The sequence below is a fragment of the Saccoglossus kowalevskii genome, chromosome 5 (genome assembly GCF_978046115.1).
Source record: "Saccoglossus kowalevskii chromosome 5, keSacKowa6.1, whole genome shotgun sequence".
Lineage (NCBI taxonomy): Eukaryota > Metazoa > Hemichordata > Enteropneusta > Harrimaniidae > Saccoglossus > Saccoglossus kowalevskii.
This window is the reverse complement of record NC_140645.1, coordinates 21,900,040-21,919,672: the sequence shown is the minus strand read 5'-3', so window position 1 is coordinate 21,919,672 and position 19,633 is coordinate 21,900,040. Positions and strand designations below refer to the sequence as shown.

Here is a 19,633-nt window from a genome sequence, read left to right as displayed (position 1 = left end):
AAAACAATTACTTGGAGCAAGCATGCAACCACTTTTACCGGTTTATTTTAGGTGTTAGTAAAGTAACACCATTAATTGGCATAAGAGGCGAAATTGGTAGAATTCCTATAAGGATTAAGGCAACTTTATCGCTAATTAAATATTGGCACAGATTGTCATTACTACCTGAAAATCATATTCTAAAAAGTGCACTAAAAGAAACAGTGTCCTCAAACTCAAGCTGGATAAAACATGTTAAAACAATTCTTGGAATACTGACTTATCTGAAGTGAATAAAATATATAAAGTGGGAAACATCGCTGAATTAACAAAATTGTTGGAAGAAAAATTAAAAAATAAATATATACAAACATGGTATAAGCAACTTAGTCATGTCCCAAAAAACGGAAAATCAGGAAACAAACTAAGAACGTATAATTTGTTTAAAATGGAATATGAATTTGAAGGATATTTAACAGAAATTCAGGACTTCAATTTGAGAAGAATGGTTACCAAGTTTAGACTTAGTGACCATAATTTGGAAATTGAATTGGGCAGGAGAAAATTTCCAAGAATGGAGGCAAATTACAGATTGTGTAAAAAATGCAACACAGGTACTGTAGAAGATGAAAAACATTTCATCCTTGACTGTTGCTTCTTCACTCAAGAAAGAAATACCCTCTTAGAAGATTGTAAATTAGAAATGTGCAGTACAACTAACCGAAATTTAATATTCACTTGCATTATAAATAGTAGTACTGCACTTGCAAAATACTTAAAAAATACAATTTATAAAACCTAATTGTAATACGTATTTTATATATACCCTTTGATTTGTTTGTAATTTTGAAACTTTTGTTGTTTTTGTTTATTTGTGTTTGTTTTTTCTGATCTGTATCCTTACCATACAGCACCCACTGATGGTGCAGTTGTGTAATAAAGTTATTATTATTATTATTATTTATTCAGTGGGCAGCCATTACTGGTTGCTAACTCTAAAGGTACAATGCATCATGGGTGGAGGGGCAAAGGTCAGCAAAGGTCATGACCTCTACAATACACTAACCCATTCACTCACACAATCACACACTTGATCACTCATCCAGTTTCACAATAACACATTCACCAATAACCAAATTATTAACACATCCACTCGCCCCATTATTTACTCATCTACTCATCCAATTACTACCGCATCAATTCACGAGCAAATTACTCTTATCTACCTAACCAGTTACTCACTCATCCACTCACCAATTTACGTCTATTCACTCACCAAATTACACACTCGGCCACTCGCATACTTACTCATCAACTCACTAAATTACTTTTATAACTCATCCAATTCATTACTCAGCCACTCACCCAATTACCCCCCAACCAATTAGTCACTCGTCCTTTCCCCACATTAGAACTCGTTTACTTATCTAAATACTCACTCATTCACTAACACAATTATTCACTCACTGAGCTACTCACTAAATCACTCATCCAACCCATAAATCACTCAATCCTTTTTATAACCCTAAGCTACGCAATCTTGGATTAAAAAATAATATTTCATGACGTAACGTGCTAGTTTGAGACCACATCGATATAAGATTTGAATAAATTATAACTGTTGTTAATAAAAAGACAACTTTGTAAAGGCTATGTGCATTTCGATGAGAATTCCAATCACTGATGCGTGTTACTCTCAAAATAGGCTTAACAAACAAATGCTTATATGGTTGCCATGGCACTGACCTTTAATAGAAGCACAGGACACGGTAACTATTGGTTGCACCCATTTGCTACTTTGTACCAACTTGCAATTGACAGATGTCAACTTAGATTATTTAACTAAACTTTTACGTACTGTAGAGCAGTACTATGTACATCTATTTTAATGCGAACAGTAACGTGTATCTCCGCATAACTGGCTTGAGTATCAACAAATTTAATAATTTAATTTACATGCTATTGCAGTTATTTTCGGAAACTTGAGATTTCGGAAAGTACCACTCACCAAAATAATCAGCCACTCGCCCAAGGTGTTATGATACACTACTAGAACGTGTTCTTTCACCATTATTGAGTGAGTAGGTAAAGCTTTTAGTCTTCATTTACTTACTTTCACCTTTGTTTCGCCTTGTGATTATAATGGTTGAGTCACGCAGATTATACGGCTAATGGGAATTACTATAACTCCACTCTATTGTTCTCGCAATAACTAATCTTAAAAGTATTAGCTGCTGGTTAGTTTTATAATTATTATTAATGATTTGGGATCATTTTGATATACTATTGCCCCATTGCTTTCGAATACTTTGGTACATTACATATTTAGAAATAATTTAAACAACTGGCATTAACATCAGCTTCATCGATAAATTAACATATCATTAATTACTATGTTCATCGATGTCTCCAAAACATATCCCAGGCAGATCCATCATTGTATCCACTGCATTTACCTCCTCTGGTTTGAACAATATATGAAAATGAAGAAAATAATATTGCATTTTACAGTGGGGGAACAATTTATATTATAAATGTCGCAATATGAACTGTCTACTTTGCGAGAGCACGCAGCATGGCAGTTCATTACAAGTTCAAAGTTACGTAGGAATGTGACCTCGTTGTCAGATGGACACATAATTTGAAATTATTTCAATGAATGTGCCTGGCTGAAGTGATATCTCTGGTCGGATGCATAAGTCGTGTAGAAGAGATATACACATTCTGCATAACATAGCATCCCTATCAAATGTTATATTGAGTAAAAATATCAATACGGAGTACAAACAGGAATTTATAGATTCTTGGTATATAGTACACCTTAGACTGGCGCAGTCAGGGCGATTAATTTGTTTTTGTAGTTTAATTAAAATAAAACAATTCGCAAAATGGAGGTGTTAGCGCGAAATCTCCTGTAACTGCAAAATCAGCCCGACTAGAGGTGATTTCGCACTAACACCTCCATTTCGCGATTTGTTTTATTTTATTTAAACTTCAAAAACAAATTAATCGCCCGACTGCGCCAGTCTAAGTACACCTGAACGAATTTCTCTGTGGTGGGGGAGAACCTGTCGAGGCACTGCTTTAATTCTCGCTCATTGTGTGTCTGCTGTGAAATGACGTTTGATTTCCAAGTACAGATTCCTTATTTTACAATTTCAAAGTTACGCCATTTTTTTCCCGGCAATTCCATGACATATGACGGCTTTCTCCATGAAATAATACTTTTCACAAGAAGTGATCGAGGATATCATCACCAAGTCAGATGCTTACTTTGTTATTAACTTGCGACCTTGTTGGGGTACATATTTATACTTTCAAACAATACTTTTGGCGCAATAAAGTCATTTCCTTCATCTTCAAAAATGTTAATAAATTTTAACGGCAGTTAAATCAAATCAACAAGCATAGTGAGCAAAGACATCAACGTTATTGCATCGGCCAATAGAAATTCTCATTTCAGTTTGAATTGTGAAATTTATAAACATTTATAATGAAGAAGGGAATGCCTTTATTGCGCCGAAAGTAATTGACTAAAGTTTGGAAAAAAAAAATGCAACCGACAACGCAACGCCTTTCGTAATTCATCTTTTTGACTATAACTTTTCATTCATACTTCGATTTTAATTGAAATCGAACACTTATCTTAGACGCCGTCTTGTGAAATCAACACTCAAACAAGTTTGCACGAACAAAGGTGCTATTCGATCACCTAATGTTTATAGTTTTGTAATTTATGATTTATTAATATTTAATCCAAAATTGCGTAACTTAGGATTATAAAAAGGGGTCGTAACCAGTACTATAATTAGGCAGCACTACTATAATTAATTTATTTATAAATTTCGACCGCACTGCATCCCATACACTGTCATGTATGACTGAGATAGCACAAAATTGTATATAGTGACGTCATGCATTCCTACCTGAGTTATCATTTATTTACCCCGCTACTGTCTCTGTCTCAAAACAATGTGGTGCATTTTGTTTTTTTAATCAAATTCCCAATGTGTATGTGTTGCCCAATCTTTGCGTCATCATTTAAATGACCAAAATACATTTTTGGGGTCTATGTTCAAATTACAAGAATGTAAAACAATGAGCGCTACAATTTATGTTTTGAAACTAAACACGCTAATTTGTCAAATTAAAAATTTCATACGATCAATGCCATTTTTAAAACAAGTACAAAGTTCGTGGAAAATAGAAAAATTGAAATGTAAACAAGTAACCTTTCGGTTGAGATAGCTCCGCTGTAGCAACATTTCACAAAAACACTTGGAAAGGCACAGACAATTGTATCTTTGATTTTGAACACATTAATCGTCCATTTAAAACTGGTTTATTGTCATATATAAACTATTAAAATGATAGTAAAAAAATTAAAAATATATCAGACTGAGCACACGTCGACTTTAGAAACAAGTTTACCAGGAACAATATTTTAAAAAAGTCTTTAAATTATGATACGTTTATTACGGTGTGTGTTTTAATGTAGTCATATGAATTTATATTAAATTCAAACACTGCATTATGTCAACAAGCGACATGATGGTCAAAATGCTCCTTTGTCCCACAAGAATATTATTGTAGCCAAGTCGAGCAAAACACATCGATAAGACGAAATGCGGTTAACTAACAATAAAGTCTACTTAACTTAATCAAACAAAGCAATCAGACTGGTAGTGTTGAAGAAGAATTCGAAAATATCATTTTTCACCAAAAATTAAAAAAATATTTGCCAAAAGTAGGGAAATTGATGATATCGGCACAAAATGAACAAAGCTGACAGAGGTCTACCCAAGGTATCTAAATACTAAGTATCAAAGCCATTGAGCTGGTAGTTTTCCAGAAGAAGTTGTAAAGAATATTATTTGCCAAAAAAAAAAATATTTTTTCCAAAATAGAGAATTGAAGATGTCGATACGAAATAAACAAATATGACTGAAGTCCACACAAGGTACCTACATACCATGTTTCAAAGCAATTGAGCTGCTAGTTTTCAAGAAGTTGCTGGACGATGGACAAACATTTATATGAACAGCTCCACTGTCATCTAGGATGAGAGCGGAGCTAATTATACATAACAGGCTAAGAAAAAAATAGTTAAATACTAAAAAAATATTTTAAGTGTCTGGTAATCTTTGCTCACAGTCACATTCACAGTCATTCATTCTAATTGATCATCTCATAATCCCTACCTATGGATTGGATGATACGGTTGACACGTGGATTGTCAGCAACCCATACTGCATCACGGTACTCTTTGTTACTGTTGTCAATTACTCCCAGGTGTCTCAGTGATTTGAATAATTCCTGTACTGTTTCAGGTGATTGTATTCTAATTTGTCTTTTTTTCAGTAATTCCGAACAATTGGTTTTCACTTTCTTGAACGTCACTGATAAAAAACATACATAATCACAGTTAGCATTAGATCATACCAACGACTAGAATATAACTCTAATTGTTGTTGCTAATTGAGTAAATAAACTTGATAATAAGTTTAGATGACCATACCATCAGAATAATTGACATGAACCTAACCGTTTTATAACCTGTAAATACAAGTATAGGTATGTGGTCAGCTTTAAGATCTGTTTTAAAAAAACAAGTTGCTCAACAGTCACGACAAGGAGCTGTTTGATTGTTTATTCAACACATATTTACCCTCGACTTGGTGCACTCAAGGTTTTGATATTCACCACACATTCTTTATAGGTCTCATGCCAATAATCAACCAATGACCGTTTGTTCATTCAATTTGAATGCCAGGACCAATGAAATGTTTTAAAGGGAGGTAGTCGTCGCCCCACGCATGCGCGAGATATATGGGTCTTATATAAATAAAGATGTTGACTTTGACTGATCAACGAGTACAAACTGAAACGTTACCGAGCTATAATTAGGTATTGTTTAGCTGATTGGAAGGTATCAAACGAGTCACCGACGGTAATTAGTGAAAGTCGCGCCTAGGTCAAACCCCATACTTGCGATTTCTATTAGAAGAACGCATTGGATTGTGGGAAAAACATTGTTTATCGACACAAATGTCGTACATGCGCACAGGTGCGGCATGTTTGAGGGCGTGCATCACCTGGGTCAAAGGTGAGACTAACATGTGGTATTTTGTTTATTAATTAGCGGCTGTGTACCAGTGGGTTTATTCTGTTTGTATTCGAATGTTTTAATCATGGTGTTTTTCCAGTGATTTTTCTAAGTGCAATCCAGTTTACTTGGGATTTGCAAGAGTTTGAACTGTCCAACATGTTCGTTTTTTTCATGTGTTCGATTACTTGCATTTTAATATAGCAATCTCATCTTATGTTAACGTTGTCGTATATGGAGTTTCAATTAGTGGTATGAGCCCTGAAGTGTGATGGTCAGTAATTAAAAACACAGTGTGAGAACAAACCTGTGTCAATGGTTTCTGCTAACCAATCAACAAGATCTTCAAACTGTAGCTCATCACATAATTCAGATCTGGTTTTAACAGATTGTTTTGATCGACCCTAAGAGTATAAAATTAATGTAAATACAATGTATAACTGTAGAAGATGGTGATGATAATAGTGATTAGGACATCTTAATTCAATGTTTAATATCGCCCTCTTCAGAGAATGCATAACTGAATCACTAATTAAAACAAATAATTATGCATAGATGATATATGATTTAAAATTTACCAGATTATAAAAAGATATACCCAGATTATGTGTAAATATGAGTTAATTGCAAAATCTGCCACCAAGTTTCAAATATATAGCACTAGTTTAAAGGATGGCATATTCCAAGATCTCTTGGAATCGGTATAGCAATAATTCATCGCAAAGTCTGGAATGTGTCAGATTGAGTCAGTCTGTATACGCAATGCATTGTGAAAAAAACACCACTCTACATTCGTCATATATTCCGAGCAAAATATTGACTTTTGTGGCTTACACTGCTCTCGTGCTATCAATTAATGTCAATATGTCATAAATGTTTAATAACTGAATAAATCTTTCAGTCAAAGTCTTTGGTTATTGAAATTAATCTTAGATATTAATCTGGACTAAACAATGACGTCATGCAAGAAATAAAGACAGACTTGTTGGTGGCGTCTCACACTTACAATTGATTCCTCCATCTTCTCCACTTTCTCGTGTAACACCGATATTTCTTTTTGCATTTCCTCCTTTTCCACTATTGTCTTAGAGAGAACACCAATGTGTTTTTCGTCACATTCTTCTTGCATCCTGCTAATATTTTCACGAAGTTGAATAATGTCATCTTCAAGATCCCTGTTTACTCGTTGCTGTTTCTCTAGTTTCTCTGAAAGTATTTCACTATCCGCGTGTGGGTCGCCATTAGTCTCCTGAATGGGTGGTGTTTTTTGTTGTTGGGATTTGTCTAATTCCAACCTAAGAATGTGAATTGTTTCGTCAGATTGTTGCAACAGTCTTGTTTTGCTCTTGATTAGGGACTGAAGTCTACCAAGGCAAGATACCATATGACGCAGGGATGTTAACTGTGCCATTGATGGCCAGAGTGGTGACATTAAATCAAGTCGGTTGACAACTTCTTTTATCTCCAGTCCTTTTGGTAGTGTCAGTCTTGGCGTATAGTCGATTCCTAGTAATATACAAACATACGGAATCAGTATAAATATTTTAACAGACAAGTGCAGTTGCAAGTGTTATCTAACAACAACAAAAAAACAATAACAAGACATGACATGTCATGTCATAGCCCCCGCTCAGAAAAAAATTTAAAAACTTATATTGAACTTAGTTTGTGTCAGAGTGAATTAATTCATTATGAGCTGTATTAAAATTCTGTTATTAAATGTTCAGAATTGATGTGTTACAATTTTAGGGGGTGGGGTAAAAATATATTCATTTGGCTTTTCTGAGACAATTTATAACTTGTTAAACATATAATGCGATGTGCACTTGTAAACAATTATTACCTGTCCCTGTACCAACTTTGAACAAAACTGGATGACACACATCTGAGAAAAAGCTGTTAACAGCTAGAAAAAGCTTGTTTTTTTTAGATTTTTGAGGGAAAAAATGGCCTCCAAGTCGTAAAACTTTATCCAATCAAACAGGTCATGAATGACAATCCTTGGTGTACATTACCTGTGTCAACAACTTTACTTCCCATGTACTTCATGTACAGATCTACATGTAGTTTGTGGCCCTGAATTAGTTTCAATATCTCTAAATAAGGACAAGAGTACTTCTCATATGACAATGATACAAATAAAGTGCAAGAATCCAGAAAAATATTATCAAGTTTTTATTATCATACATTAATATTAACAAATCGTGTGAAATTGAACTTTTATGTACAGAGAAACACATATTTATGCTTTGGTTGACAGCACTTCTCAAAAAAAAAAAGACGACCTGCAAAACTTTATACAATGGTCAGACATGCAGCGAATAGTATGCTTTTGTAATATATGCAGTTTCAGTGGCTTTGCTTTCCGAGAAAAAAATTCTGGCTCTGCACCTGAAAAAAACAAAAAAACATTTAGTCAAAAGTAAGCAGAGGTTGTAGCATATATGCTCCCATTAACTGTTAAATTTAATTAAAAAAGATATTTGTGTACTGTCTTTTCAGTACGAAAACATATTACTTAATATATTTATACCAGCCAGAAAGAAATTGCAAGTTTTCACTGAGCAATTAGGAATATACATGGACAACAATTGATGCATGTGTAGCAATATACTGTTTGAAAGGCTGCAAGATGTAATGAAGTAGCAAACCAATCACTACTGAAGTCTGACTGGCTGGGAAACTGCACAATACATACAAAAATGTATGCAGATGATATATGAGCAGCTCCACCAAATATAAAAATATTCTTTCCATAGTTATGACTCTAATGAGATCGTACAAGTTTATTGTGATTCTATATGTGTTTGTAATATTATTTAGCTTTATTTAGCATTCTGTTTTGTTGGTTAACTTTACTGTATCTTAATGTAGTTTATTTTATTTTTATACGACCATAGAACAACTCACTGTAGTTTGTTTTAATGTTGAATAAAAATTAAATCAGTCACTGTATAGCGGTGACGTATTGCGCGAAATTGTTGCAAGGACAATACATTTCTCGATTTGCGTGTCGTCGTGCGTTGATAAAAACCGCATGGAATGGTCGGCAGTATCGATCAAGTTCATCTAGTGTGACATTCGTGGCTGGCGACAAGATGCCGTATAATCGTTTAAATAGACGTCAAGGAGGAGTGAAAGGCCATAATTTGGTGCTACAATAGACGTCATGAAATGTTGGAAAATTACAGTCACTATATTTATTATGCATTATTTTTTTGTTGGTAGCAAATGATCACGGTACGGTAGCTTACTTGTTTTCGAAGTGTTGTAATTGTTGATTAGTGCTCAGTAGTGATTATATTAACGTACAAAAAATAAATTCGTTGTTAAATAAATTGTTATGAAATGCAAGTAAAATTCAACTTAGTTTTATCGTAAGCAAATGTTTTCGGTTACATGTTAACGCTCGATGAGACAATATCCGCCATGTTATCCATGCCCACGACGCGTGTTTATTGACCAGATAGGTCAAGTCGCTAATCAACCAATCAAAATGCTGGATAGTGCCCATGTGCTCAAATTACCATAAAGCATTTAAATATGACATTTCAGCGACCTCATGGTGAAAGCAACACGAAAGACCAGATTTACCGATGTTTTAGTGCGATCTTTTGGCTTCGTTTCTCATGGGGAAAAAGGCATAATTTTTTTAATCGGATTTAGAAAAATAAATAAACGTACCGTCCCAAATAAAAATGTGCCGGGTGGAATTTTTCTGTGGAAAAAATAAACGTACCGGTACGTTTATATTGGGACATTTAGCATTGTGGGCAAGCTCTCAAGAGTAGCGACATATTTTTAACTTCGCCTATTGCGTGATCAGTGGATTACGTAAATAAACCAACACTTTCAATGAGTACATGCCGACCCAACTAAACTTGTTTATGGCTGTTTATGAACAGTGAGGACGCATCTCATAGAACAATAGCTGTGGAAATCACAAACAAATGTAAATGTTGCGGAAATCAAGCATGGCGATAATGATTTTGAGCGAGGCAGAGTCTGGCAAGCATCTCAGAGCAGCATTGCGCCGACACCACCACAACGTTTGAATCCCGGTGAGAGCACTGCAAACCTCTTAAGTCACGAGGTAAACTTTCAATTTACACAATACATAATCAGTTCCTACAACCATAATAAAAAGGCAGTTTTTCTGGCGAAACTCTCGACAGGTTAGCAATAGTTTCTCACAATCACCAAACCCGAGACACAAACGATAATACAAAGTGTATAAATACCATAACAAGCACAGTGTCTTACCTTTGAAATTGACGAGACACAATTTTGTCCATAGAAGCGTTGCGCAAATAAAGATACAATTCCGGGATACAATATCCTCACAAAATTGACTGATTTCCAACGAGACGAGAACTGCGTAAGCGTCATCAAAACTCGGATTAAACTCGGGTAATTTCGGGAAAAGTCGGATTTTGAAGGAAAAATGTTAAAAATCAAGGAAAAACACAGTGAAACTTTGAAGAATCGAAAAAATAACTTGATGTGCACCATAGCACCATCAATTTCTGTCTCTGTACCAACTCTGAACTGAATTGGATCACACATGTGTGAGAAGAAGCTGGTAACATGAAAATGTGCACACACATTGCACAGACACGACCAAAATTAATACCCCCCCCCCGCCCGGATCACAGATCCGGCGGGGGCTAAAAACACATACCGCCCTCACTACTGTCTTTATTATGACACAACAAACGATTTAGAGATTTCGAGTATTTGAAGATTGCAATAACTTTGAATTATATGAAGCCCGGATACAAATACCTTGTCGTCTAGCTATTTGTGTTGTGGTATTATATGGTGTAAACACTTTAGATGACGAGGGCTTATTTCCTTTTCTGTCTTTGCACACAGGAAGTGAATATATCAGGTCGTATATACCAGTAATATGTTTCTTACTATCAAATGCAGCATTGAAACTTCCAGATAGAGCATCTGAAATATAAGAAACAAAAACAAGGCATGCAAATTAAACCACTATAAGCACAGTTGAGTACAATGTTATTATTTTACATCTGACAGCATAAATATTTAGACGTTTGTTTTAAATGGTCTATACAATGTACGTCAATACCAAACATAGCCCAGGAGACGGACGATACTACCAGAATACTACTGTGGGGATGTTCGCTTAGAAAATAAACTGCAAGTATGGGAAAATGTATGTAACTATATAGACTTGAACTCAATAATTTATAGTCTGGGGAATCTGGCAAATATACATCACGAATATTAAGGTTACGAATACATGTGCACGGTATTAAGGTTACGAATGCCGAGAAATTTTTCCGTTTCAAAACTACAAAACGTCTGTCATTTGGATTTAATATGCGTGCTCACAGATGTATCACGTGCTTTAGTCGATACTGTCTATTTTTAGCGCCCGACAAAGTGAGCAGTTTATAGCAAGGGGTGGCCGTTGTACAGTAACTGGTATCACGCTGAACTATACTCTATGTACACACCATAAGCTAATTCATATATCTAAGTGATTTATTATGAAGAATCCAGTTTCAAATGAATGCAATAAGCATGGACAATACCTTCAAATTCCAATTCCTTTCTGCATTTCTGGTATTCTGTATAATCTATATATGGAGATATATCTAAAGAAATAGCGCCAATACGACGTAAAAGTATCAGAGTAACTATGCTCTGTAAATTTGATTTCAGACGTTTTGCCTGATACGATTCCCATAGTTGAGCTAATGCGCCAGTCGTCTTGCACTTCAAAATGTAGCTAGGTGGGCAGAGAATTAGTGTTGTCAACTCCAAACCGTCGTGACAATGTTGCTTTAGACTTTCCTCAAGATCACTGTTCAGCAGTGCGCCTTCAACGGCCTTTGCCGTACCACCTTCGATGGCAACACTATGGAGCCCTAGATACACACACACTTCACCTGTAAAAAGAAGCTAGAACGTTATAATCACTAACATGATAGTGCAAATGATAACAATTCATTACATAGAAGAATTTGAATATACCTCTATGAAATTTGGTTGTACCTTTATTACGTGTCCGAATCACTGGTGTATTCACAACATCAGACAGGTCATTCTCATGATGTATGTCATCTAAAATGATTGAGAAAATTGATAATAAATTGATAATTAGCTTTTTAAAAATAATAAAAATGAGTGTTTGACACATGAAGAAAATAATACATAAATTAAATAAACACGAACAAACTCAGATGGTGTTTTATTAGTGGTTTGGAGAATAATGGCTCCTCAAAAACTTCATGATAGTTATTCTCTATTCCTTTCTAAGGCAATGACTTTTCAATTAAATTAAAAGTTGAATTAAATAGAAATGCAACAAAGAAAAAAACAACATCATGCATTTTGTAATAAGCATTGAAATATTTGCAAATCCTAGGGTTAGTGAAGGGTGTAGGTATAGTGCAGTTATAATACCATATAATATCACCAGATAATATGATTTACAGTGTAAACAATTCTCGTATTAATCGAGTATAAAAATAACCGAAATTACGACTATATACATTTAAAGGTCAATGCAGGTCAAATGTACCGTTGTTAATGCCAATAACATTCCAACAATTCCTTTGAATGCGACTTTTTGCCGCAATTTCCACGTTATTTCATCCATGGACATGTATATTTTGTGCGTACTAGTATATTATAATCATTACACCTTCAAATGTTTTTGCTTTGGGGTATTTACAACTAACTGGTAAATATTTTATTGAGCTGACAACACATTCATATTTAGTTCACGTATAATGCGGAAATTGGAATGCAGGGTGGAACACCAGACAAAACTATTCAGGTAGCTGACTTAGGCAGCGGCTTGACGTACACAAATGAATCACATATGGAACTAAAACCAACTTCACACAACTGCTCGACATACAGACAAATAAACATGCTTCCGTTAACATTCGAATCAGTAATAACGTTTTTAAAACCAACAATTCCAGCAGTTTTGCTTGGATGGCAAGACAAGCTATGGTTTCACAACGAATACTGCGAGGTTGACGTGGCGGGTGCAATTCTGACTGCACTGACGAGCAAGGCAGCACTATCTTGGAAACAAGAAAAAAAACGAATAATTTGGCAGATTCATACCGACAAGAAAGCGACTACAAGAACAAAGTTTTAAAACAGAAGATAAACCAACGATACGCTGACAATTGACGATATTTAAATTATTCAGAAGCTCGATGTTCACACTTTCGAGGGTAACCAACACACATACACATGAATACATACTTTGTATTCGTTTTTCCAATGGTATGTTGATGTCATCTGGATTTTCCTCGTGTTTTTCTAGTCGACTACGCTTGGACGTGACATGTGATCCATCTCTTTTTCTTTCTACAGTTGTATAGTCAAATAAATACATGTACATCGTGTCAATTTAATTAATTTTTTAATGGGATGCGTGTTGCCTTACATTAATTTCACATAGAAATACGATGCGAAATTTGAAGGTACATACTTCTTTTCTGGATTTCATCCTCCGTCAATTGTTCTTGCGCTTCGTCAGATGACTGGTCTACTTCATTTGCTGGATCGTCTGATATTGATTGTTCAGCTTTATTAAGAAACCGTTCTTTTCCTATTTTTAATAAATGACAATTATATTTATTCATAAGATAAATGAAGCATGATAATTTCTAATCTACTGACGTTATAAGCTGTATTACAACATACAATTAAAAAAGGTGATGTGAATAAATAAATAAATTATTTACCGCTGTCTGAATGAATTGTTTTCTCTGTGAGTGACAACATTGTTTCATTCAGCAATTTATCTGTATAGTTATGTACGAATCCTTTCATCTCAAAGGCAGTAGATAGAGCAGAGGCATAATGTTGAATTACATCAATGATTTTACATTCAATGTCAGTTGAAGTGGTCGACATTTTAACATGTACGTCATGGCCGCAGCATATTATCTTCAAAAATTCATGGCATTCAGAATTCCTTGAAACAAGTATCGGAATTCCAATAGTTAGAGCGTCAAGTAGATAGCCGAATGCAAATGGCAAGTCTGGTGTAATTAACACAAGGTGTGAGCTAGACAGAGTCGGGTGTAGATTGTGCACAGATCGTACTATGTGTGGAATTATTTTTACATTGTGATGTCCTTTAGAAAGAGTCTTTATCAAGGTATCTTCTTCACTAATAGGAACACCAAATATATGCCACGTTATCGACCTAATCAGGTGCTCTCTACGTTGTAGAATGTTAAAAAACGCTTGAGCTATGGCAGTTAGTTTTCCGATGTCACCGGTATCATCACTGGTGGACATTACTGAAATCACAGTGAAGTTCTTAGTCAGTAATGGCATGTTTGCAGTTGTCTCATTTAGAATATTGTTGACTGGAATGGGTTCAAGTTCAACATGACTTACACCAGCAGTTTTCTGTTTATACTTTGAAACAAAACACTTGAATGCACATGGTCCTATAGAAAGTACAGCCATGGCTTGCTGTAACTCCTCTGATGACAAGTTAGAAGGATTAGCAGCAACTGCGCCACCAACCTCTTCGACCTCTGCTTCTTTCAAAGCGAAATCGGGTTGTAAATTCGGGATGTGAACTAAGTATAAAGCTGCATCTGTAAAAATGTTAAGCTTCATGTGAAGAGCTGATTCAGATGTCAACGACTCAAATCCAATTACTATTTTAATGTCATTGAGGCTACTGAGTTCAGTGTAAAAGTATTCAAAAAAAAGTACCCAACTGTGATTTGGCTTTATCCCATGGAAACGTCTTGCTTTTGGAGTAGGGTGTACAACTCGTATATCATGAGATACCGCCATTCTTTCGAACTCGCTATCAACATCAAGCACAGTACAGTAAACAGTCACACCAAGAGTACGGAATAATTTCGCCAGTAGAAGGACGGCATACGATACATCCCAGTTGATGAAAGGAGACCATGACGTACACACCATAAGTACTGCTGGAGCCATTGTATAGTTGATATAACTGAACACCTTATAACATGTTATCTTCTGCTACGAACTGACTTCACGTCCACAGGTAACGTTCCAAACCCCCCACAACTATTGCCCATTGTTCGAGATTAACTAGTGGCAGCATCATTTACATATTTGCCACGCCCGTGGAATGCGTGATGTCAACGCATTATTTCAAGTTGTTCGTATATTGCCGAAATCGCTTTTTTAAAATCTATGTATTTAAATTTTTTAAAAAAATATATAGCAATTTTATATTACATATGCTGATATAGATTCAGCTGCATGTGCATGTTAATTAGTTTCATTTGTCTCAAAATGTAGTCCGTAATTATTGATCACAGATTCGTTGCAATAAATCAAACTGAAGTGGGTTGTCATGACACTATTACTGATTCTCTGTAACATGTCAAGGCTTTTTGTGGATAAAATCACATTCTATTAAAGTCACGCAAAACACACGGTGTTTGTTCTCGTATATCGAAAGTAAGTAACAGCTTCTTCTTTGTTGTGTATTGATAGATGTGGCTTATATTTAATGTGTATATGAGCTGTGAATTAACTTAATTTTCATTGCTTCATTTTTCTTCTTCTGTGGCGCTGCCAGGTTACAGTCTCGAAATGTTGTACACAGTGAATTTTTCAGTGCGTGAAACCTAATACTCTTCGATAACCCTGAAAATACCAAATGGTGAACACAACTAGTAACGAAATAGACGGTAAAACAAATTAAAGACATGTTCAAACGAGAAACTCATTGTAAACATAACTTGTATTTCATTATCCCATTCTTACTAGCCGTAACATTAACTTCAAATACTTAAAACATGAACCATAGTATTGAGATTTTTTCAACAATAGTGCCGTGAGTAGGCAGCCCGTATTGTAATACGTGGGGCAATTGGATTGTAATTGTTCGATTCCAGAATAACCCTAACCACTAAATATGGCACAAGGAAAACCTACTGTTCCAGATGTACGCCTAATTGAAGGCCTGGAAAATTAGGAGCATGTTATAACGTTTGCAGAAATCAAAACTGATTGATACGCATGTGCGGAAATAATTTCCAAAACTACCATTGAAAAAAACAGTTCGGGGAAAACCGATCGATGCCAATTAGTCACATATTCTCTACCGCGGGCATCCAGGTATCTTACAACGAACAACTAAACTATGAAATTATTAATGGTAATGGTAATATTCTTGATGGAATTACCTTAAATTCATAAAACAACTCTAAACTACTAAACTATGAAAACAATTATCAGTGTCTCCAGTCTAAAATTAGAACAATGAACAATGTTACTAACAGACTAAAACCAATTACCTTTTCATATTTCATTGCGCTTTCCTCATAGCGTGAACGCTCTCATTGACTTCAACAGTGAAGTTGAAAAGTGCGATGTCAATCTTGGGTCGGGAATACAACACCAAAATATACGCCTTATTTAGTACTTCCAAACCAAAGATCATCATAGAGTCTGTTTTTGTACTCCTCCCTAGCCCTATTGACAAATTGAAAACTGTTCGACAGCGTTATTACTACCGTGCTATTTTACATGTCAGTGTTCCCGTGGCTGTGTACGATGCTCTGTCAATCGTATATTTTAGAATTTTACATTCACACAATTATCTGGGAGTTTAATATGTACAACAATCATGTTGAGATTTGTGTAATAAATCCATAACCACACAAAACAAGTTGCCTTGTCGCTGATTGGCACTGTGTTATGTATAGCGGCCTAAAACTGCAATTGATTGATATTTATTACATTTGATTTTTCATAAATATTAATCAGTAGCAGTTTTGGTAATTTCATGGACGGCGTCACAGTGTTGTTAGAGTGTGACTTTGTTAACTCGACGTACAGTATCATAGGGAAATGTGTTATTTGGTAGTGCCCAACTCGCATAGTGCAATCGCCCAAAGAACCAGTTTGAATCAACACAACCAGGGTTCACAACACAATATTTCTGTAAAAAGTGACCATTCACATGCATGACAATCCGTTGCATATGTTGGCTATTCATTTATTATATTGTATAATGCATTAAAACAATGCACAGGTTTTCGAAAACACTAATATTTTGCTATTATATTTATTAAAGAAGAAACTACTGAAAATAACAACCTAATGCCGATAAATTATGATATATTAAATGCAAATAGTTCAACCCGAAAATGAAATTTGGAAAGTATATTATAAAGTTATTATCACGCCCAACAGGTTAAAAACATGATATGTACTTCACCTTTTGATAAGTATGTCTACCCACACGAGAAATGGCAGCTATGGTATGAAGTGATTGTTATCTTTCTGTCGACCAGCAAAGATTGGTACCCCTATATAAACACTTCAAAACTTAAATTCAAAATTATGACAACAGATTGACAAAACTGCTCATACCAGGAAAAAAACGTCAATTTATTCAATGTATTATTATAGCCCTAATCACAAAAATCATGTCATTGTCATTTTGTTGTCAAAACGTTTATAATATTTTAATTATATGTTCATCCCATTTTAGGAATATGAATGACGCAGCACTTATTGTTGCTGAGACGCTCGGTTCCCCTTTAGAGGCAGGTATCCCCGCTGCTATTCGTACCCTTGCCTACCTCTTTAAATTAATGGGGCTGGTAGTTCACCTCATGGTACTTCGAAAAAACAGTAAAGAAGAAAAAGAAGCTGAAGAACTCGATGTTAGATTGATCCTTCCATCACCAGAAAAGTCGAGATTCAAAGGCCTTGAAGCAAAACAAGACTGGCTGTACATGCATGCCATCTGCTTCCCAGGGCTGAACAAATTGAGAAATATATGCTTTGTTTGTGGTTTTGGACTAGTGAGTTCAGATGCTGCTCATGATATTAAAGAAACATTATTCAACAAAGCTCATTTTATATTGATTAACACTTTGTCACTAGAATCCGATTTTGATACCCACAGAAAGATTCTTGGGTATCCAGAGCCTAACATGGAGCTACGTCAAGAGGAATTTTTATATACAGATTCCACCCATGCCGATTTGGTCTGTTCGATTTGGAAAAATGTATATACAGACTTTAAAAGAATATATGCAACAATTGAAGAAATGAAACATAAACATTTTCCTTTGTACATGATACCTACGCATCAGTATATGGAGAAACGGCCACTTGATGAACTTGGAGAAGACGAAGAGCTAATAGTAATAACACCAATCCAACCTGAGCATTTAAAACATGATGATAACGGTTATATTAAAATGTTATCACCTGCCATGAGTTCGGTCGCAAAAGGCATGGCAGAAATGAAGAAACCCCCTCCCAAATGGAAAGTGTTTGATGTGTCCTTCAATGATAAGAATAATTACGATTTCAGCAAGTTCAATGTTAATGGATATCTGAGACTGTCTCGGCATTCAATAATGGAGTCAGTGTATGATGAGGTATGTTGTTCACATCTGGCCCTTATCCCCCCTAAATCAATGGTGTCATCGCAGTTCACACTCGCAGCAATGGCAATAGGAATTCCTATAATTGTACCAAGGGGTTCGGAGAGCTGTGACATAATCAACAAGTATTCTGAATATTACCGTAGTGACGTGTCTGTAGACATGATGAACAAAACTGAGAATCTTGAAAAACGAATAATTCACGTTAACAGGTCGTATAGAGCATGTCTCGAAGAAGCACAAAACATGAAAACAGTACTGAAGAGAAAAATACCAAAAGTTAATGATGAATTTGAAACCGCTTTGAATAAAATGCGAAAAAAAGCAAGATAGCTAATCAGTCATAGTCTAGTTTCAACGATATTACTGTTATTCTAAAAAAAGGATAAACAAGGGAATATCTTTAAATAATGCATTAGACTGATGTAGTTAAGTTGATGCATGATCATTAAATATGTTGTTATTAATATTTTTTACAATGGAAAACATATTACTTGGCTGCATAATTACATATAACATGTTGCTATTTTTCATTTTCAATATTACCTGAAAACTCATTGTAAATGAAATAGCTGTTTATGTCAGGTCACTTAAACGTGTTTAATGCACTTAATACTTGGTTTAAAATGACATTTACTTAGAAAGGCAGAGAAGATGAAGGAATGTTTATGTTCAATGCCAGACTGATCATTCATTACCAACAAAAGAAATATATATCGTTTTTGTATAGAATTTTCAGTACAGATCTTGACCTAATTATCAAATCAATTTAGATAATACTGTTCTTAAATGAATAAATGCTTATGTCGCAACTGTTGTAACGTGTTTACATGTCAATTTTATTTCAAATATTAACACTATGCTTACATGTTAAGTTTGTCATTGCGTCGAAATAATATTTTCTACATTCCATCGGTATCAGATTTAAATACAACTATAAATTAATTCAGAATATGCATATAAATAAATATATATATATATATCAGACGGCGAGACAACAACACGTGTGAAACATATGTGGGACTAACAGGAAATGAATTTAAAACCCGGTACAGAAACCACACTGCATCGCTACGCAACCAATCAATAAGAAACGCAACAGAGCTCAGTAAATACGCTTGGTCATTAAAAGATA

General features: G+C 35.0%; 1 protein-coding gene and 1 long non-coding RNA gene across 2 annotated transcripts; one reads left to right on the top strand and one right to left on the bottom strand.

Annotated features, from left to right (window-relative positions):
• Positions 1-8,237: 8,237 nt before the first annotated feature.
• LOC146745887 (uncharacterized) lies at positions 8,238-10,417 on the bottom strand. The gene is made up of 2 exons (XR_014929418.1): positions 10,349-10,417; positions 8,238-8,476 (listed from the first exon to the last, which is right to left on the bottom strand). It is a non-coding gene; the product is annotated as an uncharacterized LOC146745887 (long non-coding RNA).
• Positions 10,418-15,464: 5,047 nt separating this feature from the next.
• LOC144356733 (uncharacterized) lies at positions 15,465-18,831 on the top strand. Its single transcript, XM_078011421.1, has 2 exons — positions 15,465-15,547; positions 17,592-18,831. The coding sequence occupies exon 2, from the start codon at positions 17,596-17,598 to the stop codon at positions 18,829-18,831; it is 1,236 nt and encodes a 411-aa protein (XP_077867547.1). The 5' UTR covers positions 15,465-15,547; positions 17,592-17,595.
• Positions 18,832-19,633: the final 802 nt, after the last annotated feature.

Coding starts and splice junctions, on each gene's coding strand:
- LOC144356733 (XM_078011421.1), top strand. CDS start 17,596: ATGAATGACGCAGCACTTATTGTTGCTGAGACGCTCGGTTCCCCTTTA.